Source organism: Lissotriton helveticus, chromosome 3_1, assembly GCF_964261635.1.
Source record: "Lissotriton helveticus chromosome 3_1, aLisHel1.1, whole genome shotgun sequence".
Lineage (NCBI taxonomy): Eukaryota > Metazoa > Chordata > Amphibia > Caudata > Salamandridae > Lissotriton > Lissotriton helveticus.
This window is the reverse complement of record NC_136061.1, coordinates 1,829,420,748-1,829,444,500: the sequence shown is the minus strand read 5'-3', so window position 1 is coordinate 1,829,444,500 and position 23,753 is coordinate 1,829,420,748. Positions and strand designations below refer to the sequence as shown.

The 23,753-nt window shown below is 43.6% G+C and overlaps 1 protein-coding gene across 3 annotated transcripts in view; it reads left to right on the top strand.

Annotated features, from left to right (window-relative positions):
- The window catches only part of BRSK2 (BR serine/threonine kinase 2), a 762,518-nt gene that overhangs the window by 655,523 nt on the left and 83,242 nt on the right, over positions 1–23,753 (top strand). For all 3 annotated transcript variants that reach the window (XM_078682762.1, XM_078682764.1, XM_078682763.1), the window contains 2 exons: positions 9,396–9,456; positions 18,728–18,935. In XM_078682762.1, coding sequence (XP_078538888.1) covers positions 9,396–9,456; positions 18,728–18,935 — 269 coding nt within the window. The remainder of the gene's footprint in view (positions 1–9,395; positions 9,457–18,727; positions 18,936–23,753) is intronic.

Here is a 23,753-nt window from a genome sequence, read left to right as displayed (position 1 = left end):
TGGAATCTACCCTCCTCATCTCTCTTGGGAGAAGAACAATATTCAGTTAGAATGACCCTCTCAATGTTAGAAAAAGTTTCTTCATCTGGCGGTAAAGAATGTGAGACAAAAGCTATAACGTCAGTTGCAATAAAATAGGACTAAAACCTTGACGAAAAAGAGCAGAAGAGATTTATTTTTTTAACGTATAGACTAGATCACAAACAACAGCCCAAACAAAATTAACATTTTTCTTTAACAGATTCCAAATGGGATATGATAATATAGCATGATTTGCCACAAACCTTTCATAATTTTTCTGAGAGACCCAAAAGGATCCAACATCTTCATTGTTTTGTGGATAATGGACATCAAGCAAACCTTCCACCAGATTTCCCTTCCGTTTTATTCCATTCACATCAACCACCTGTCCCAAATAACTTCCTTCGTCTTGTGAAATTTTACATTTCTTATATTCATCCACAAGACTATATTTTTGCAGTATATGTAAAACTTCCAAAAGTTTGTCGTCATGATCTTTTTTTCATTGTTCTCATTATCACAATATCATCCTGGAAAAATGCTACATTTTTTGTTCCTTTAATATTCTGATACATAAGTCTCTGAAACATAGTAGTGGCAGATGCCAATTCAAAAGGTACTCTTTTAAATTGAAAACATCCTACCAATGTAATGAAAGTAGTAAGATTCCTACACTCTGGATGTTACGTCACTTAATGATATGACACAGTTAAATCTATGGTAGAAAACCATTTCATATCCTTAGAGATGACTAAAGGTTTGTTTATTCTCTGCAGGCTAACTCTGTCTATGTAAATATGTTTATTACGATCTCTGAGGTCAACACATAGCCTTAATCTTTGGCCCAGCGTGCCATAGCCAAGGGAGCCACTTACTCTGAACTTTCCACTGGCTCAATCACATTTGCTTCATGTAATTTTCGAGCTCCAGCAATAAAACCTCATCCATAATGAACATAATCATTTTGTGAACACAAGGAACAGCATTATCCTTCAAAAGAAGTTTGTGCTTGAATCCTTTCAACTTCTCAATGTTGCCTAAAAATACACTAGGAGAAACATAATATTTTCCCTCCCACATTATCATCATGTTGTTCAACTTCCATTACAGGCTCCAAGCTATTAGGGTCTATTCCATTCTCAGTTTACCTTGATCCATCAGCCATAGGACCTTTCTGCGAAACATATAGTTTGCAAATTGTTTCCCTATGCTTAACTACCAATTTGCAAAAACCCAAAACTTTAATGGGATTTCCATTAGTTTGATGTCTGGCTGTTCCAAACTATTGCCCAAACTTGAACAAATTATTTTTCCTCATACATCCTTATTGATAAGAGTGTATGGTGATCCTGAATCAGCTACAATACTGAACTTAACCCCAATGATTATTAAATCACAGACAGGGCTTTTCCACTTGAAGCCATCTATAGCAAAATTTCCACACTTAAAAAACAATCATCTTCATCTCTCTCAACCAATAGACATTCGTCTTCACCTCACACAAATGTTATAGGTATGTGTTCCTTTTATGACATACATTTACAAAATGTCCCATAATACCACATCCTGGACATTTTATTTTTTTCCGGAATGGACTTGCCATATGCAAGGTAATAGGGACTTCCATGTCTATAGCATGTATTCTACAAAATAGGTGTTCTATCATAATTTCAGTGTGACTTTTTAATTGTTCTGTTGTTGTCCTTATGACCCCCCCTCAGACGTAGGTTTGTCCCGAGTGGGGTACTTTCCTTGTTTACTTTTCCCACAATATCCTTATGTTAGTTACATTTTTCTTCGCTATTAGCATCTACAAGAGCTGCTTCGGCACATCTGCCAGTTAATTCAGCTTTTTTCTACAATGGCGATAACTTTCTTCATCTCTAAGTCGCCATTAACCTAAAGTCTGTCTTTAATTGTTTGGATTGTTCGTGTACCTTTTGATTTGGTCTCTAATTATCTCATCGTGCAAGTCACCAAAACGGCAAAACAAATCTACTCTCTCTAAAGCAAAAATGTAAACCTCAATTTTTTTCATCAGCTCCTGGTTACGATGAAAACATTTAAACCTATCTGTTGCAACTCAGACTGTGAAAAGAAAATAGGTGTTGATGTCTTCTATCACTTAAGTTCACGCATCACCAATGCCAGCTTTTTGTGTCTATACTGCTATAGATTTTTTAATCAGCTGATCCTAGACAATGGGGTAAAAAAAAAATGTGTTCCGGAGATAAATCTTCAGCTTCAAAAGTAGCAATATAAATTATATCGAAATATTTTCTCCATTCTTCCCATTTCATACTAGGTTCCCCACCTGCTTTAAGGAAAGGGTGTGGAGGAGAAAAATTCAGTGACTTGACTATAGCCTCCATTGTCTTTAATGAAATCAAGATTCTCTCTGTATGATAATTGGAGAATAGTCATTCTCACCTAAAATTAAACTGCAGATACATCCGAAAAAATATAAGTATTTTTTTAGTAATCACAAATGAATGTAATTAAGTACAGAACATCACTTATACTGAAGCAACGCTGTTAATTAAATTTACACCTTGCGTGCGTATTGCAGTTGTGCGGAGACCGGTTACACAGTGGAACACACAGTTCGTTGAAGAGATCAGTATTTTGGATTCGTATTGCAAAAATGCACTGTAAAATACCAATATGAATACATTTCTGGCATTAAAGATGGCAGTGTTTGTGTATCACAGTTTTGTAATGCAAGCCTCATAGGTTGGAAAGGTTTACAACCCTCAAGATGGCGGCATGCTTGCATTGAGTATAAGGTGGTGCATCTGATGTGGTGTGTACACATGTGTGTGTATTACAACTGCACTAAGCCATCAGTGTAGTCGAATGCATCGAGTCTTTGTTTTGTACCGTGAGCATTCCGTAGGACCCTTGCCAATGGTCAAACTTCAATAAGGTAAAGCTCAACAACGGTCTGGCAGAAGTTCTGTGTATGCACACAACTAATATCACTCATCAGATGGCCTGATACACGAAGAAAGCAGTAATAGGGCGAGAATCATCAACTCCAATACCAAAAATTATTGAGCATCCAATCACTCATTTTTATGTTGTAAGGCAATCACAAACACAGTAGAAGTTGTAGAAGAACTTACGTTTATTCTATCCTACAGCTTCTAATCTTCTCCGAAACAACTTCATCTCTCTGTTCCCCCCCGCTACCCACATTCTATACTCAAATACAGTATGGCACTAGGGTAGCCACTAGGGGACAAAGGGAACATACACATACTAATTAATATATGCAACACTGTCCTACTGCTGTCTGCATTCCTGAGTCTCCTGCCTGCTTCCTGCTATTCTTTGCTCTGGTTCTCACATGCCTATTAATTTTCCTCTATCATTTCTGCTTCTGTTATGTATTGTATTATTATGCAATATTCTGTTGTGTTAACGTAGATTTGTCGCACAAGTCTTCCTGTTGCCGCTCTTGCATGTACCCTGATTCTGTTTCTCCTACGCCTGTTTCCTGATTCCAGCCTTCTTAATGCCTCTGGCATTAATTACACTCCTCCTTCCAGTTTGTGTTGTTTGGTTATTGTAGTGTAGGCCTTGCTGCCTAGCAGTTCTTTCCTTTGTTTACCTGCCTGGGCTCAGAGCTGCCATGGTCCTAAACGAGGATATGCCTTTATAGGCTCGTCCATGAAAAACACACCAATCTTCAGAAAAGTGGACTCTCTGTGAATTCTAGTACGTGGCATGTGTTTTCTGCTTTCTCAACCCATCTAGAACCATATTTTTGACACCTTTGCAGTCCCACCAGAGGTGGTAATTTAAAGTTGTACTACCACCACAATACTGTGGTTTGGGAAACGTTTGTCAGTGGTAGGTGTTATTGCCAACCATCCTGAGCGTTTTGATTGAATTTACCTGCTCCTGCTAGGTTTTTGCATTCGCTCACTAAGCCTTTTTTGGGCACATGCTTACCTATAAAGTTGTCTTTTCTTACTCTCTTTTCCCTTGTTCTCAGCCTGCTTCAACGGCTGGTGAGGCAAGGAATTGCATGAGAAGTCTGTGTCCTTCTTAGAGCACTTCACAAAGGGGATCAGCCCGGTACAGGATGAAAGCACGTTTCACTAAGGGCACATTTCAGTATTAAACAGGACCCTCTACTGCATAGCCATGGATGGGAGATGCGAGAAAAGGATAAACCCAGTGGGATGGGGGTACAGCAAGAAGCAATAAATGTTAGAGGGAACTTTTAGGTGGGTGACATCGGTCTGCAATGGTATAGCGTCAGGCAGTGTAGATGGAAAAGTGTTGATGTTAAAACAGTGTCAAGGCGGACAAGAATGAATGGGCAGACTTTTTCCTTGTCCCTTGGGTTCCTCCCAGACTACTGGGAGATAACTTCTCCACTCACCAGTTCTCCCCTTTCACACGCATCAGAGAAATATACTGAGTGGGGGGACTAAAAAGGTCCTACCAAGTTGGAGCACTAAACGCGTCAGAAGTGAGTTGGCACTATATGTCTGTGAATCTGTAGGGGCTCAGTTTGTGAATAGGTGTCTTGTACCTGGACAAAAACGTGTTCTTCTATTGCTGCCCTTAAATACAAGACTGTCCCCTCAATCTCCAGCTTTTCTTAATTGTTTAGACAATAGGTGGACAGCTAAGCTGCCTCAAGTATAGCTCCTACCTAGCACCTAATTTGTGCTGGTGGTTCTAGATGATTGGCAACACAACTCATTTTTTGGTGAGGTGTCGTATTTTTCATCACCAATCTTTGACAAGAAGAATAGGATGGTGGAGGAAAGATTCATGAGGTGGAACCACGGCTGGGCATCCTTCGTATTCTCCATTGCCGGTATTCAGCAGTTCTGGTGGTCTTTGTTCTAAGAAAAGCCACGGGAAAAAGCAATCATTTTTTATGTAGTTATTTATTTTACAAATTAACACCACACTTGCCTTTGTTCACCAGACATTCAGGTCCAAAATTAACATTTTGGGGAGTGATTCCTGGTGGATCCACCATGTTTCTCAGCTGTCTGCATTTATGGCACCATGACAACCTTCGCCGTGCCGCCTTCAGAGCAAGGCTCACATGAAAGATGGTGGAATTAACTCTCTTGAGCCGTACAACGCTTACTTTCCTCGCTCCATTATGGTCTTCATTCACAAGATACATAGTGGCTGGTTCATCAAGACCCCAATCAATCCATCAATCATACCACTTGTATAGCGCGCTACTCACCCGGAAGGGTCTCAAGGCGCTTGGGGGAAGGGGGCCGCTACTGCTCGAACAGCCAGGTCTTGAGTTGTCTCCTGAAGGCGAGGTGGTCCTGGGTCAGCCGAAGGTGGATGGGGAGGGAGTTCCATGTCTTGGCCGCCAGGTAGGAGAAGGATCTGCCCCCGGCGGTGGCTCTTCGGATGCGTGGTACGGCGGCGAGGGCGAGGCTAGCGGACCGTAGCTGGCGGGTGGGCGTGTGGAAGGTCAGGCGGTCGTTGAGGTACTTGGGGCCCAGTTTGTGGAGAGACTTGTGTGCGTGGGTGAGGAGCCTGAACGTGATCCTCTTGTTGACGGGGAGCCAGTGCAGGTTCCTCAGGTGGCCAGAGATGTGGCTGCGTCGAGGGATGTCCAGGATGAGTCGGGCGGAGGCGTTCTGGATGCGCTGGAGTCTTTTCTGTAGCTTGGCTGTGGTTCCGGCGTAGAGGGTGTTTCCGTAGTCCAGCCGGCTGGTGACGAGCGCCTGGGTGACCGTCTTCCTGGTTTCGATTGGGATCCATCGGAAGATCTTGCGGAGCATGCGGAGGGTGTGAAAGCATGAAGAGGAGACGGCGTTGACTTGTCTGGTCATCGAGAGGGAGGAGTCCAGGATGAAGCCCAGGTTGCGTGCGTGGTCTGTCGGCTTGGGGGCGGTGCCCAGGGCTGGGGGCCACCAGGAGTCGTCCCAGACGGAGGGTGATGGTCCTGTGGGGGCCATCCATCTATATCCCTGCCGACCTAGGGGAGGGTGGGTAAAGAGTGTTAGTTTTCTCATCCAAGGAATGGCTTTGTTGTCATTGGGCTTGGTGCCAAAACTTCTCATTGGCACTGTGGGAGGCACGTGAACTCACTCTGAAAATAATATTTCCCTATTTTAGCTCACTGTGTGTCTTTTCTAGAGACAGCTGCGCTGCTTTTAGGTTTGTATCTACTTAGAGATGAATGGACATGATAAATATTTTTTTTGAAGCCCGGAGTGCGGATTCCTGCCCAGATCGATGGGTGGTATTGAACGGCCCTGACAGTAAGGCCCTGGTCTGAAGGGACCTTTGAGAATGTTAATGGACTGCGTGGAGACTAGAGACAATCTTGAATTGAGGATGATGTGTTATTGTAGTGAATGACACATTAATGGCTTCGATTACAAGTGCTCTGCTGAATTCGACAGCCTTACAACTGTTTGCACGGGTGTTGCAATTACGAGTTACGAGTGGGTCGGAATTTTCGGAGCCCCTGGAGTTTAGCCCGGGGAGATAAATGTTTGCAGGTCAAACCTGATGCGGAAACTCATTAGAAGCTCTGTTTATCGCACCCTCTGAATTCAGAACCCGGGGGAACATCTTTTTACGGGTGCGATAAATACAACTTGTTACACGGAGGCACCGTCATTTTTATCACTCTGTCTGTATATTTACAGCTTTATTGAGTGAGTCAGTGAATGTTCCATGGAGAACATTTAAATGTGAGACATAGTGGATTCAGAGCAAGAATGCTAAGATTGTACAGCGAATGTAGTGCACAATCGTATACGCGCCATTACCACAATCGTATCCTCCTTTCTGATATATATAGTAAAACAGTGATTGTTGGTGAGACTGTCATTAACAATATAGGTATTTCCGACTACGACCCTTGTAGAAGTGAACAATGTCAAAGTTTACCTGTTGTGTTTTTTATGTGTGATTGAAGATGAGTATTTTTTTAACCAAGTTACCACTTTTGGTTTAAATGCCAATTTTCAAGCTTACATTAAGGCTATCATCATTTTTCCGATGACATTTTAAACGCATTTCACAAACTAGCACAATCTTCAAAATTCACATTACATTGTGGTATTTATTTCTCTCTCACTTATTGTCATATCGATCTAGTTCATCTACAATTACAAATTACAAATTTAACGTGCAATCATTTTTCATACAAAATACAATTAATTAATAAGCGCATCACCTATAAATAGACAAATATAGAACAATAAATACCTCGAGATAAAATCGGTAAAATATCATACGTCAATATACTCTTTCTCAACAACCATAACATACAACCCAGAATGGGTTCAAAGAGGAACTTAGAAGGACCCACGTGCAACAGGTAATTTCTGTTAATCACAGATAGGGTGGCAGGCGATTTTTGTCTAATTGACTAAGCAGCAAACACAAATTCATAGACCGCAAACACTATCACCGTAGTGGGATCACATTTACAAATTCTAAGAGCATTCACGCAGTTTGTCAAACACAGAAGTCACATGAGTGCTATCCACCTGGCTCTCGGTGCAGAATATTTTGCACAAAATAATAAATGCTCTTCGCTCTTATTAGCAAACATACATGCCGTACAGAGAGTAGACCTGTCCTGTGTTGAAGCCCATGTTGAGGTAAACCGACCATCAGTAGAACGTCATACCTAAATTGCAGGAAAAGTGAACATGCACGGGCAAGGCAGATGAAGTCTAAATATTCCTCCATCTTGGGCATTCCGTTTTACAATTTTTCTTAATTTCAATATTATATATTCATACAATCCACATCCTTCCTCATGAACACATTCATCCATTTTTGTACTACTCATATGCATACTTTTTCACTGATAACTTAGTAGACATAGACAGTATTGCTATTGTTTGTTGTTTATTTCAGTTGAAAATGATAAATTGATTCTAAACTATTTGCGTCCGATCACAAATTGATAATGATCAGTTAAAGTCTTCTGATAGATATGCAGTTAGCGAGACTGCGGCTGGCCGACATATCTCTGATATGAACTGAATGTAAGATATCCTTTCTATGTGGTATTTTCCATAACATTTAAATTTCTGGGGTACACTTTTCTCTTAAGAAAAAGCTGTGGAGACTCAGGTTCCTTTTCAGCTGATCTCTGCACTTAGGCCCTTATAACGAGCTGTCTGGAGCGGTATCCCCCGGAGATGGGGGAGGATGCTGCTCTGGGCAGCTACAAGGTTTCTGGAGCCTCTGGTCCTGAGTTACGGGGTCCTTAAACTCCAGACTGATAATCCCTGCACCTGGTACACTGTACTTGGAAACTTGTGAGGAGCTGAAGGAGCTGTGGGCGCTGCGGAAATGGCCCCGCCCACCCTCTTTCTTCAGAATGGAGAGCGGAAAAGATCCTTCTCATTTAACCAGGGCACAAGTCCTAAAAAAAATAAGTGGGGGGACGCTGTCACCGGAAGTGATGTCACAACAGGAAGTGACGTCACGAAAGGTGGCTTGCACCATCGGGCTCATTGCCCCCCCTTGCTCACCCCTTAGATGCGATTGCATCTGAGAAGTCAGCGCGTGAGCAACGTGCTGTGAGCTCCGAGCTCCTCGTCCCAGAGAGGCCAAAGAGTGAAGTCCAGCTGTTTAGCAGGGGGGACGGGTCCACCCGGTAAAATAAGGGGGGGACGCCGTCCACCCGCATGGTACCCCGACTCGAGCCCTGGATTTAAGTGAAAGAAACGCTCCCCTCCTGACACCCTCAGCATCCCCACGTCCAATGAAAAAAAAAACCTCGACATTTACCATCTGGTCCAACCTGATAGTAAATGTGTGAAGATGATTTGGTGCTATATAGAATTTGACCTTGTGGTCCTCGGTCAGCATGTTATTCCTCATTCTAGGGAATCACTCGTAGTCCTGGCACTCAGCTTATTCAGTGATGGAAAAACACAGACTTCAGAACCCAGTGCTTCCAACCATGTGGTGTGTGAGAGAGGCAGGCTCTTCTCCACTGAGTGACGGCAGCGATTCAGAGAATTACTGCTTCTTGAATACATTGGGAGGACTTGCAATTTAGTAGCTATAGCTTTGCATGTGATATGTCCAAGATGCACGGAAGCACTAAGTGAACTTTGACAAGATATTGAATTTCTCTCCCTTCCGTTTTATCGCCTGTAATTGGTTAATGTTGGAAAGAGATTCTGTTTAGTGGTTGTTTGGTTTGCCTACTTTAACAAACATGAGTTAGGTAGTCGATCATCCATTTCTGACGCCTCCCCAGTAACCTCCTGTGTTTCACCTCTGTGCCTTTCGGCCATTGATCCTTCCAGCTCCGCCCTTTGGCGTCTTCTCCTGTAAAGTCTAACTCTCAACCTGCAGCAGCTTCTCAGGACTCTTTTTTTATTGTGTCCCCACAGGTCACGGTCCATCAGTGGAGCCTCCTCCGGCCTTTCCACCAGCCCACTCAGTAGCCCACGGGTAAGTGACGTTGAGGCTCCATCAGACACATTGCCTCCCCAGGTGACTGTCATTAACCTCTCACCAAGAATATTCTCTGTCCCATCACATTGCTTTTGGATAGATAGGAAGGTGGGGGTTGTGTTTGAAAGTAAATTAAATGATCACCGATGGGACTTTTGTGGGTCTATACAGCAGGGGCAGAGGATCTTGTCATACTTTATCCCAATCCTACAGGTATCTCTGGGATGTCAGTCTGTTGGTACATCTGTGGTTGCAGAAAATATCAAATTTTCTCTTTCATCATTGCCAAAAAATCCTTTTTTTTACCTAACCCAAACCCCTTCGGCAGCAAGCAGCCTCCTGAAACTGCCCTACAAGGGTCACCCTCTTTCCCGTCCCACTTGCAGTAGTCCTTTCCAGCCCTGATGGTTCAAACAAGACCCTTTTGTTCATCTGCCCGTAAGCCATGCATCTACTATGCCAAGATCACGCCAATTTGCTTAAACGGAAGGCACCTCTGAAATGGAATTTTAGCTGTGGTGGACATTTTCTGGCCACTTGATTACGCCTCTCACCTCCTTGTCAGAGTCAGAACATGAAAATGACCATTGTCCTAGAAGCAGACCCCGCCAAGACCTCGGCCCATGTCATACAAAGATTGTCCACTGAACGTCCCTGTGCAACACTGCTATTGTACTGCCTACAGACCTCAGCCATTGCCATACAATGAATGGCCACAAGGAGTCACTGCTAACCCCAGTTATAGTTCCCTTCAGAGCCTTAGGCAGTACCTCTTTCTGCCTTTACTTAACCCTCTTAGTATCAGTAACTATAGTATCCTTTGCACCCGCTGACGCACTCAGGATGGAGCAAATTGACTGTTTCATTCATTCACATTGAACCATATCCACAGTATATATATGAATCCATATGGTGTGCTGCCGCATAAGTCCTCACCCTTTTTAGGAGCGGGAGTAACGAGCAACATGTGCTTATATATGTTGGCATCAGAATGATTGACAGCAGAATTCCTGATTCAGTATGTGATTGGGTAAGATTAGGAGGGGGTCATGAATAATAGATTAGGTCTTTAGTTTTGAGTGAATGGAGAGTATAGAAATCAAAAGATGCACATTTAACATGCTCTCCGGCTCCTTACGTCACAAGAAGCTGTGCGGTTGAGGTGAACAATGTTTGTAGATATAAAGTTGGTCTTATGGGAGAAAAGATAACCATGTTCACAACAGAGAGACAATATGTAACGCGGATGAATTCACAACTGAAAGAAGAAACAAGTAAGGGGTGGGGACTGGTGCGGAGAGAGAAAGATTGAGGGCCTCATTTATTAAAAAAATTGTCACATCGCTGCTTAAAAAGGATGCAACAGTTTTCACTGCATCCTCCTTGCGACACGATGGATGTGCTGTAATTAATGCATGGCACTCCATGTCACATGGAGTTACAGATACGGCAGTATTTTTGGCGTATCCGTAGGTGCAGAAAATGACGCATTACTGGGGTGTGTCGCAAAAGCGACGCAACTTCAGCAATGGATCATTACACATGGGCAAGTCCCATGTTAAATGCGCCTGCGTCAGTCTTACGGCTGCTGTGAGGCAGGCATAAGATTTTGACGAAGGGTGTCCTAGAAGTGGCGCAGTGAAATCTGATAGAATTCACTGCGCCACTTCTACGAGGCTTTTTGCGGGGGAACGCCCACCCTGCATACATTGTGCCTGAAGCAGGTATAATGTAGCGCAGGGCTTTATTAAGTGACGCATCTGTTTAGATGCGTCGCTTTGTAAATAGGGCGCAGCATGGCGCATTTTTTACGCCGCTGGTGCATCACAAAAAGTGATGCAATGGTGGCACAAAAGTGTCGCAAGGCCTCATAAATAAGGCCCTGAGTTTGATGGGTGGTGAAGAGCGCAAGTTTAAATGGAGTGCATTGTTCTGAGAGAGTGAAGCATTGAGCCATGTCATTATGTAATGATGCCCAGGGCCCCAGCACCATTTCCTTGTAGGAAACAACAGCTCCCCTTGGAAAGTCTTGCTGCTGAAGACTCCTGGCCACACATCCGGTGCTCACGTGGTTAAGGTGGGATTTAGACTGGCACGCCCACTCTTCCCTTATTGGGGGAGAAGGAGAGACTGCGCCCATTTTCCACCCACCCACCTGCTTTGTGTGTGCGTCTGCTAGCAACATCTGCACGCTGCCCAAACCAGTGCTGCCCAAATCATTCCCACCTCTCGCCCCCACCACCTGTCCTGCCTCCCCCAGAGCTCTGGCTTGGCCTGCATTTCTTCCAATCACTTTCGTACATGCACAATTTTAGAAGAAGGCTCAGAGGGTCACGTTGTATCAAAGTAGATGGCAGTAGATGCTGCAGGATACCCATCTTCAGGGCAGAAGGGGTTTGAGGAAGAAAGGAAGCAGCAGATGCTCCCGACTTAACAAAAAGAAGCGACTTGAGAGTTGATGCTGTATAGGAGTGCATGGTACAACTAACCTCTGTTGTTGCAGAAACGATTTAGTTGTCATTTCACACTTTTTTTTAGATGATAGCTGGTTAATAAATTGGCTTAGCTTTGGATGGGAAGCTAAGAATGAGTTAGTTTAGTGTTCCTGATGATAGTAAATGTGTATTGACATCTTTCCTCGATGTTAATAAATTAGTTTAGTTTGAGATCACAGATTACCAATGGGCTATTTGAGTATAGACGGCAGATTAGTAATGCTTGTCTTTGTTGTTGGATAAGAGTTTGTGTTAAGTTCTTTTTTTTAACGGTTTTGCATAGTTTTCCTCGTTGGTTGCCAATTGGCTGTTGCTTTTAACACAATGTTTGCGTTTGGATAATTGATGAGTGATGAATTAGATATACATTATTTTTCTTATTATAAAACGATCCTCTTTCAGCTGTGGTTATCTCACAGTTCTCTTGTGTAGAAAAATCGTGGGTGATGTTTAATGTTTGTGACTGCAGGCTATTTGGGATACTCATTTCGTCTACTGAGTGCATGTTTGTACTTGGCATTAGTTGTTTGACATGCTGCAAACCCTTGTGCAAAAATGTCGACTTTGTGAGTGGTTAGGATCTTTTTTTCAAGATGTTCGGACACTCTTATCAGAACTCTGGTGAGCTGTCATAAGAGGCTAGGAGCCAGATGCATGAACATTCCTTTCGCAAAAGTGGTCCCAATTGGTGCACCTCCTTTGTACAAATCAAATAGAATTTGGTAAAGTGACCTATGAACTAACAGGACAGTCTGCAAGATTCCTGTTCTTAACCGCATGCGTGCAGCGGCTTTTTTTCGCGCTGCGCGGCTTTTTTTAAAAAGCTGCGTTACATGACGAGCAAAGCTCGTCATGCGCGGGGAAGGGGTTAATGGGTCAGACCCAACCTACCTCTTTACTATTCATGTGGTAGGTCGCAAATTGCAACTGGTGGCCATCACAGGAATGGTGACCTTCTGGGGTCAGCAGATCACCAAGTCTGTGCTTGATATATATATATATATATATATATATATATATATATATATATAAATTACACGATGTAGGTCCTTCTGGGATCAGTCCCAACGTCAGTTGGTGCACTTCCGGCAGGAACCCAAGCCGGTGAGAATGTCCAAAGTTTTTTTAAAGAATGAAAAAATGCGCACTCAGAGGGGAGTATCGATCACCAGTTGTTTAATCCATGCTATCGTAACGCGTTTCGACGCTCCTTGGCGTCTTGATCACACGATATCAACAGTTTACACAGACGTGCTTAAATAAATAATAAACATAGATGAGGCATTGCAATGCTGCTTGCTACAACCACATTTGTGGACGCCATCTTGGAACGGGCATTATACATTCATAGGCATGGTAAACACACTAATCATTCATGTCTTAACACTCGATGTCTAGACATAGGAAGATTCTTCCATAATAATTACATTATGAGCTCATCTTAGAGCTGGCATTCTACATTTTTGAGCACAGTAACTCAAACAGATGGTTCCTGTATAGACCGTACCCTTCTGGGCATAGGACACTTCCTCCTTGCTCAGAAGGTTATGTACCCCGCATCATTAGCCGAGTAAAAACTAGACCTCGGATGTCCACCGCGGGAATATAATTCCGCTAGTGCATTTGAACATAAAGTGCTCCGCTATACGAAACCTCATTAGACTGGTTTCGATAAAGTGTAAAATCTTACACCTGGGGACGTGCCATTGGGTATTTGCCAGGTAACGCGTTACGATAGCATGGATTAAACAACTGGTGATTGATACTCCCCTCTGAGTGCGCATTTTTTCCTTCTTTAAAAAACTTTAGATGGTTGTTGATTAAACCGCTGTCACTATACTGAGACGAGAGAGTGCGTTTTCATTTTCCCTCTGGGGACCCCAAGCAATATAGAAGCGACGAACCCAGTCGTAGAAAACTGCACCACGCTAAGAAATGAGCGCCGACACCAACTTGGGTTAAAACTGCTTCTCATATATATATATATATATATATATATATATATATATATATATATATATATATAAAGTTTGAGCGTTGGTGATGGTCCACAGCACAACTGCCCTCTCCTACACAAACTTGTTTTTTACATTCTCAATGGCAAAGGTATTGCAGTGGGAAGGGGACCACCTGGGAGCCCTTCCCCTCTGCGAATAGGTTACCACATCCTTTGTGGAGTCAGTAACCCATCAATGATTTGCAACTGAAACTGCAGACATTTAGCTATCTCAAATCCTATGAGTTAGCGAATAGGAGGGTTTACAACTGCTAAGTAGCTTTGCACATCTGGCCCAAGGTTTCTGTGTCCTAGGCTGCATGAAATCAGGCCCATTAACTACATTATTTAACATTCATTTCATGTTCCAACTTGACCACGTCACTTTTAACTTGCAATGACAAATATGGAGATGCCATGTCTATTTTTCACCTTACAATGCGTGAATACCAGGTCCGTAAAGCTGGTTGTTTTGTTGTTTTGCTCTTGCCATTTTCTGTCAGGTGAAGTGTTTGATAATGGATTACTCTTTGCTCACTTGTGTTTTGCTTGATAGATTTTCTCATGTTATAGATCCAGTGGATGAAATACTCATTTGCCTCATGTGGCAGATTATTGATGGGTTGGTTGTGTTAAACGGATGACTCTCTGATTGTTTAGTGAATTTTCTGCTGGCAGATAGTTGCCTCATTTCCTAAACGTGAGTGGGTAAATATTGGCATTTTGGTTTCTAACACATTGATGGAGTGTCACATGATAAGGTGTTTTTACTCATTTAAAGCTGCTTAAACATTGCTAGTTAGTGGTAGGCATGTTTGCTAAGAGATTGTATTCTTCCTACACTGATTTCGTATTATTGTTGTTATTGTTAAGTAGCACTTGTATATCACCCAATATCCCATTAGTGTGGCTTCTAAGGGCCTTGGTTCATTATATATCGATTGGACTCTGATTTCAGCCACATATTAGCTAAGGGTACAACATTATGTAACACATTTCAGCTATATTCAGTCTAGTGAACGGACTACAGTGAGGGTAGACACCAACATGGACAATTGATGGTGGCTTCGGATATACAAGGCACCTGCAGATGACAGCAGGATTCATACTCCCATGTTTTTAAGATAGTGTGAGCAGAGAGTAAATCTTCCTTAGTTTTTCCACCTCGAATCCCTCTATATTTGCACCCAGTATATCGCAAACAAAATAATATATAACAAAACGGAGAAAGACCATGGAGACTACCAAAGTATGAGAAAGATATGTGACAAAATGCACGCATTCAAATTTCTCTGATCCTCATCAGAGATCCTTGAGCAGGGTTGAAGTGGCTTCCTTCACATTGCTACAGAGAATGCCTGTTTAGGCGAGTCGTGCCTATCTGGCCTCCATTGTCGTAACACAGAGTTCGAGTTTTGAAATTCTTCAGACCTCCTCAAGGCCAATGACACCATCATCAAAGTAATGGTCTTTATCCCAATTCGAAACAAGTCCAGAGAGGCTCAGAAAAGTACCAGTACTGTTCACTGGGTTGCTCAATCACATCTTCCTCCTGGTGAAACTCATGTCGAGTTGCATTCAGTGCCAGACTGGGAACCCAAAGCAGCCCTGGCAATTTTGGCCAACGAGCTCCAGGTGTGGGGGGGGGGGGGTGAAAGGGGGTGTCAACAGGCCCGGACTGGCCATTGCGGGCACAATCCCCCGGTGCGCCACAAGGGTGGGGGCCGGTTTGGGGCCCCTGGGGGCCGATTTTGTTACAGGGCCGTTTTTGCAGCATAGCTGCAAAATCGGCCCTGCAACAAAATCGGCCGAGAAGCGGCCCTGGCACAGAGCTCGGTCACCCCGCAACACAGGGGGAGCTGGCCGAGCACTTTGCCAGGGCCGGTTTTCGTTCACAGTCCGGCTCTGGGTGTCAAGGGTGACGACGTGCAAGTGTGAAGCACTGCTGCTTTTGTTCCTGGGGGCTGATATTGCAAAATCAGCCCCCACTGCTGCAAAACCGGCCCTCACCCTTCCAGCCTCGCAGGGGGACACCCGATGCCCGCAATGACCAGTCCAGCCCTAGTTTCTACACGTTAACAAAACAGGCATGATGGGTCAAGTCTGCTTCACCCAGAGGACCTACTTCCCTTCTTGGGCTCAACTTCAGGTAGAGATCTGTAATCTGGCAGCTCACCTTCCCTAGGGTGCCTGTGTGCTAGTGCACAATGGGTCTGGTTTCTCAAGATATTATTAGACCTGAGGTTAGGTGCTAAAATGTAAAAAGCACGTATTCATGGTTACAATAATCAGATTATAGAACGCCCCGGATAAGGCTGGGAGTGTGCTTCCGGTAGCTGAATAGAACAGCTCAGGTTATTTTATGTGTTACATCATTGTTTTGAATACTCCTCTTGTCCCAGATTTTCCCAAATAATTCATCTAAATCACTTGGGAATTTAGGATGATGAACATCACCGTAGCACCACCAGATGAAAGGGCGTAGCAAATAGGAGATTGGCTTCCAAAGGTAGTTCCTGAGTGCTGACACTGATGCATTCCCAGCAAATGTGCTGCCAAGCTCATCACCTTGAATGCTGTAATGAAAGGTCTAGCAGGAAAGGTGTGGCCATTGCCCTGCTTGGTCACTAGGTAGGCAAAGGCCACAGCTGAAACATAGTGCATATAAAGGGGCCCCCTGAGCAGCAAAAGGTTCCTGAAGCAAGGAAAAGACAACTGTAATGTAAATCCTCAGGCAACCATTCTCTTTACTTTTCAAATGGGTTATTCCATAATCATCAGAGCTCCACAACGCATAGATGTTAGAAAACAGAAAAAATATACAGAAATATTTGATTAATTATCAATATTAAAGGATATATTCACATGACATACATAAATATATATATATATATATATATTTAGAGCTGTATTTTATACGTATTAATGTATGTCATGTGACTATATCCTTCTAACAATATGTTGTATATTTTTTCTAACATTTATGTGTTGTTGATCTCTGTTGATTATGCAATACTGCATATGTAAAGTAAAGAGATTGGTTGCCTGAGGATTTACATTACAGTTTACAGTTGATGCATATACATTTTGTGTAATCTTTCCACCCTGAAGCTTACAGGCACGTTTTTGATTTCTCATTGTCTGTGTCTTATTATCAGGGAGGAAGGATTACATTTTCGTTCCATACATTAAGATTTTGACACATCAGTCATGTCATTGGTGAGGGTGCTTGCCGTAGAGGACACATATTCAGTGAAATCCTTTTGGGCAGCTGCATTCTGCTGGTTCTGGTGTGTAAATGCTGGTATAGTCCTCACGGCCTGTGCACCTTGCTGGTCAAGGTGGCCTGAAGGTGAGAACTGACTGCTTACACCAGTGACCAAGCAGCAGAAGCCTATCTGATGCCTGAGGGTTTTTTTTACTTCCAAACTAGCAGGCTGGCTAGTTATGGTAGTCAAGGAGTGGTTTAATTTTCGTGGAATGAGAGTTGCACACGTGCGTCGTAAGCAGACGAAAAATGTATAAAATGACTATCAAGGCTTCATAAAATGCTGTACTGTGACTCATTAATTTGTTAGGGAATCTAAAGAAATCTCCATGCACCAAATACTGGAAAGACATGAAGAGGTCTGAAAAAATGTCAAACTCGAACTTTGGGTTTTACTTATTCATACTTTATTTCGACTTTGGAAAGCATATCTAAATTGTTTTTATAAAAAATCGCCAATTAGAAACTGGACTGTTTTTCATGTGAGGAAGTCATGTTACCACCCAGAAAGGGCAGTCTCAAAATGGCGGTTGATGTTCACACCGTGTCAGTGATGTCACTTCCTCTTACAAGACAATGAAGGGCTGAAAGGTAGATGCTTCCGCTCTAGATTACACGAACCTCTCGCCTCCCACCTAAGCATCTTCACATGTATCTTCATTGGCTTCATGTCAGATGTGGATCACGCTTTTGCTGCTTGTAATGCCCCTATCACCGCACATCTTTTGATTTGCCTGTCCGTTTTGGGTCGTTCTGGTGATCATTGTGGGTTTGGCTGCTGCTGCTGCTGCTATTGTTGAATCTGTTGTCAGAATTTGCTGCATTTCCCAGCTAACTGCATGTCTCTTGTTTTTTTGTTCTTTTTTTTTGTTCTTGTTCCTTTGCAATCATTCCCCACATCACCCAACTTTTGATTGTCTTCCACTCCATCCTTTATGGTCACATTCCTCTTCCCATCCTGTGGATGTGTTTGCATCATTGTGGTATTGCACAAATGCTTCTCTACGTGCATGCGTCTTCACTGGTTGACTGCACACATACTTGAGATATGCATGGGTTCTCTCTCTTTCTCCTCGTCCCTCTTTGCGTTTTGTCTCCTAGCCTATCAGAAAGTTCTTCATCCCCCCTCAGAATCCCAACCACCCTTTTCCCCCCCGCCCTCAGGTGACCTTGGATGCTGATGCCTGTAGAAACACGAGGCAAGGCAACAATCTCCAGCCAATGCAGGGGATGTCGCCTAATCCAAAGACGCAGACCCTGCCATCCAAGAACAAGCTGGCCGAGAAGCCTATCCAGTCAACCAAATCCAACCCGCTTCCTGCCAGTCGCTCCAATGCCTCGCCTTCACGGAGCACGCCCACGCAAAATGCACATAACCGTCTGCCTGCCAACACAGCAAACTTCAGCCCCAAAATTACTGTTCCAGGGGCGCACACTAGCCCCATGTCTCCGATTCGGTTATCACCTTATAGTAATGATGGGCATACCAAATCTATTCCTACAATACAGGTCACCCCTCACCATTCTCCAAGGGGAAGTCCCCTTCCCACTCCCAAAGGGACACCAGTGCACACACCCAAGGAAAGCCCGGCAGGCACGCCGAACCCAACACCACCTTCCAGTCCAAGCATCGGAGGCATGCCATGGAGGACGCGACTCAACTCCATCAAGAACAGCTTCCTTGGGTCACCACGCTTCCACCGCCGGAAATTACAGGGTAAGTTTGATATTGCTGTGTAAGTCTTGCTTTTATTCCTTCAATTCAATGTCAGGTGTTTCAGGAAAAATCATCAGACAAACTGAGTGAAGGAGAAATGGGCAGAAGTTGTGGGATTCAAGGTTGTGCGCAAGTAAGATCAACAAAGGGATGGAGCGCGAAATTGATGATATTGGTACGTTTCATGAGGTCAAGAGAACGGAGGCTAAAGGAGAGACTAGTATGTTTTGGACTTTAGTAAGAGGAGCAAGTGGAGGAAGGGTGAGACATGAATGGATGGAGAGGAAGTGACTGGTGCCTGTGAAAAGTTGAAGGAGACTTGTAAATTACTCAACTTGAATAGAGTTAGCTCCACTTGGTCCATTTCTGTTACATAAGAATATCTTTCCCTGTCCAGACGACATACTAGTCAGTATATTGTGCAATGGAGCCTCAAGCAATTTAGGCAAAATCCTTGTCTCTTGTGCCACTTTTACATTAAATTGAAATGTTGTAAACAAAAAAAAGAATTCATTGAATTTCTGGGAAGATCCTCTCTGTTTTTTTGTTTTTTACAGTTTCACAAGCCTTTCTTCTGATTCCTCTTTATTCTCCTCATGCACGTAATTGTCAAAGCGTAATTATCTTCCCATGCTCTAAATGAAAACATATTGTTCACAGGATACTTTTTCCAGAAGATTTTGGAGACAACCCAAGTTTTGAAATTGCAGATAGCTAGGAATCTGCTAGAAAGGCACGTTGTGAACTGTGAATGAATGACCCTCCCTTTCGCATTCTTAAATCAAACCCAGAATCATTTTGTATGCTGTCTTCCAGAGAAAGGGTGATATGTATATAACATAGGACGGCGGGGCAAAGGGAATGGGGCGCACAGATGTGGAAGTGCAGAGGTGACAGGTTTAGTCCTGTTATCTGGTTGCTAAACTAGTTGATGCAAAGCTACAAGAAGAAGTGGAGTACAGCATGTGGAAACTTATGAAAGGGAAGGATAACTTCCGCCCCATTCTTTTTAACGTGTACCTTAAGCCCCTGATCACGTTAATAAAGTCCCATAGGTTAAAAACTATTAACTATGCGGACGATACCCAGCTCATTCTCTCTTGGGAGGGAGAAGACTCTATCCCTCTAACATCATTTCACGATTGCCTAAGAGAGACGGCTGGCTGGCTGCACAAAAATTCCCTGCAATTCAACTCCTCCAAAACTGAGGTTCTGTTTTGCGCTGGAAGCCGAATACCACGCCTATTCCCTAGCGAATTCTGGCCTCCGGAAACACCGGAAAAACCACAGCCAGTCACCACGGTTCGCAACCTGGGGGCCACGATGAACAACAAGCTGAGTAAGGAAACCCAGGTTGCGAAAACAGTGGGCATCTGTTCTGCCCTACTGCGCTCTTTGCGCAAGATCATGCCACTCCTCCCCGCACAAGCTCGTGCGTTAATAGTCAGGTGCACTATTCTTAGTCGCCTTGACTATTGTAACGCACTGTTACTTGAGTCTCTAGTTGTGCTGCTGGATCGACTCCAAAGAGTCCAGTCGGCCGCCGCCAAGCTAGCTCTTGGCTGGACCAGGAGGTCCTCTGCCACAGCGGCTTTGGCCGAGCTGCACTGGCTCCCTCTTAAGTAACGAGTGGCCTTCAAAGCCCTTTGCCTTGTCTTTAAAGCTTTGCACGGAGTGGGCCCAGACCTTTGCAAGCCATGTTTTCCTGGTACACCCCCACCAGAACTCTCCGCTCTGCCTCAGCCTGCCTTGTCACAGTACCTAGATTCAACAAGGTCAGGACTGGGGGTAGATCCTTCAGAGTCGCAGCTGCAAAACTGTGGAACAGTCTGCCCCTTGACATCCGCCAAATACCGCAACTCCTTCCCTTCCGAAAACGTATTAAAACCTGGCTTTTTCCTTGAATCCTAATCACTTGCTACTCACTCTCAGTCTCCCCACTTAAGGAGTATTCTCCAGCGCCAGGATACCTGCAAGGTGACAGCCGCACTATATAAATATTTTAAATAAAATAAATAAATAAACTAACATCCTTAAGGTGTCTTAGTTCATTCCATATCTACATTATTTATTAAAATAATTTAAGCTTTTGACTTGAATTTACTAACAAGCATTGGAATATCAAACCCAAAGATCAGGAGGGACACACCGGGGTGCCTCCGGCTAATATCTTGCATGACATAGTGGTGCCTATGTTCGAACCTGGGGGCATATTAGCAAGAACCTCGTAAAAAAATTATGTCCTGCACATCTCACCTGGGCTACTATTGGAATTCTATAACGCATATTAGCAAGCCCATTGTCTCAGTTTTAGCGGCAGTTTCCTGCCGCTAAAACGGCGATAATTTTAACCAGGTTCTTGTAATATGGCCCCTGGTTACTATGTATTTGTATGGTAATATGAGTGTGAGATTGGACCAGGAACCCTTAGGTTTCGAGAAAGACAAGAATAAAGAGGTTGGTTGCTCGGTAGTTGAAGTCCTTCATGATGATATGCATTAGTGGGAATTCTGGGTGTTCTCCTGGTAGAACTCCTGCATTTTCATGATTTTACCGCTGTTTTAGCTCACTCTGAAATTGGTTTGGGTGATAATCCTCGTATTGATTGATCTGAGGTTCCTGTTACATAATATGGATTTGGACTCTGCAGGTATTTGAGACCTGTGCCTTCTTTAGGATTTGTATATTGTGCACAGGACTTTCATCATAACCAGTTGTCCCAACTAAAGCTAGAACTGTCTGCACTGTGGTGCTGTGATATGGTTTTTTTGTCTCTTTCTCTCTCAAAGCCTTTTGTTTTAACATCTGTAGCTTATTTATTCTTACTTGGAGGGGTTAACATGTGCCATATTACAGTAGTCCAGCTGTAAGAGAATAAATGGTACTATGTTTTCCACTTGATGGTCTGTCTTGAATAGGCAGGTTCACTACGAGCTGGTGGTCGGTGTGCTGTTATGTTCATGTGGGATGGCATTTCTGTCACTATGTCAAGGCTGGCAGCACAGCTGAGCAGGTTTTGGGGATGGAGCTAATGGTGGCTCTGCTGCAAGGCAGACTGCCATCTACCAACATCTAAATGAGGGATGGGATGCAAAATGTGGGTTGATTGAACATCCACCAATTTGTGTGGGTTATCTCTTTGGCACCAACCTTCACATGAATCCTGCAATTGTCCTGGATTTTCTTTTTATGGGAACAGCTGCATAGAATTAAGATGCATTCATGACACAGTGGGAATAAGTATCCACACACAATTGTGATAAGAAAGTAACATACACTATTTATCAAACGAATATCTGTAAATGCACATGAGCTTGAGCAATAAGCTATAAGTAGTCTGTGCCAATGTTTACCATTCCAGCAAATAGTACTTACAACCAGTTGCTAAAAACAGGTGGCAGAGTTAATGTTGGCACATACAGGGATGAATAGAGGATGCAGTTTGCGTTGGTCTTTTATTGGGCAGCAGACAAGACTCGCCATGCTACTTCCTTGTTGAAAGGATCGGTCACTGATTGGAAACAGTTCAGAACAATATGCTCAATGCTGCCAACTCTAAATAATGGTGAAGTGGTGCAAGGAGCAGGCTGAACAGTGTAGCAAGCTGCACAGTTTTGAGGCTGTTCCTTGGCATAATAGTAACGACCTCAAAGAAGGCCAATGGAGGAAATGGAGGGGCATATTCACAAGGAAATGGTGAAGCGCGGCGTTAAGCAAACATTGCTTTCGCCACACTTTGCCATTCTGAAAATGCAGGAATGAACCAGATTCACAAGAATGCAGCGAACCCCTGCGTTTCCCATAGTGCTGGCACTAAATTTAACTGCTAACACAGGCACCCTGCACCAAAGTGCAAGAGTGCTTGCGTTGGGGGGGGGGAGGATGATTGTTTATATGCAGGAAAGTGTCCCTTCCTGCACATAAACAATCCAGAATGGCAAATTGTAACTTCTATGTGTGCTGCATTGTGCAGCACACACATTTGTTGCAAATCGTCATTTTTTAAATGATTGTTTACGTGCAGGAAAGGACACCTTAATGCACATGAACAATCATTCATGGCGAATTGCTGTTTCTATGTGTGCTGCCCAATGCAGCACACATAGAAACAGCAACAACATGGACAAATTAAGCATGTCTCCTCTTTTCTTCAGGTTAAGACCAAGTTTTCCCTGGTCTTAATTTTTGCACTACCTCCTATTTACGCCACCCTTGTAAATAGGGGGCAGCATCATGATCAATGGGTGTTGCGGCGGAACACCCACTGCAACACCCTTTGCAACACCCTTTGCCTACCCCTTTCATGCTAAGTGTAGCGTGAAAGGGGACCTTATTTACAATGCGGCGTTAAATCACGTTAAGTGGCTTAACCCCGGTTTGTAAATAAGGCAAAGGGTTTATCGCCTTAGGAACATCATAAAAAGTGACGTCCCAGTGAAGAGTCCAATAGTGACAAAAACATCCTGTCCAAACAATTTGGAGAATACGCAAATCGTGGACTGGCCCAATAGAGAGTTCCTCAACCCCGGTGCTTCTAAGCTTATTGACTTACATCTCAGAACTGAATGTACTTATGGTTAATTTGGGCACCAGCTGTATGTAAGTGGGTGATCTCAGCTTCAACATGCATTGCATATGCAGGCTAGATGGTGATACAGAACCAGTTATGCCCTCTCAGCGCGAGAAGTTGTGCCTGTCTCCTCAAAATGCTGCTTCTTCTGCTGACTGAACATGTTTTGGAGATTGCTTGCTATCACTCCTCACCTCCTCCGCTCACAGTGTCTCTCAATGCCACACACCGCCAAGCAATGCACATTG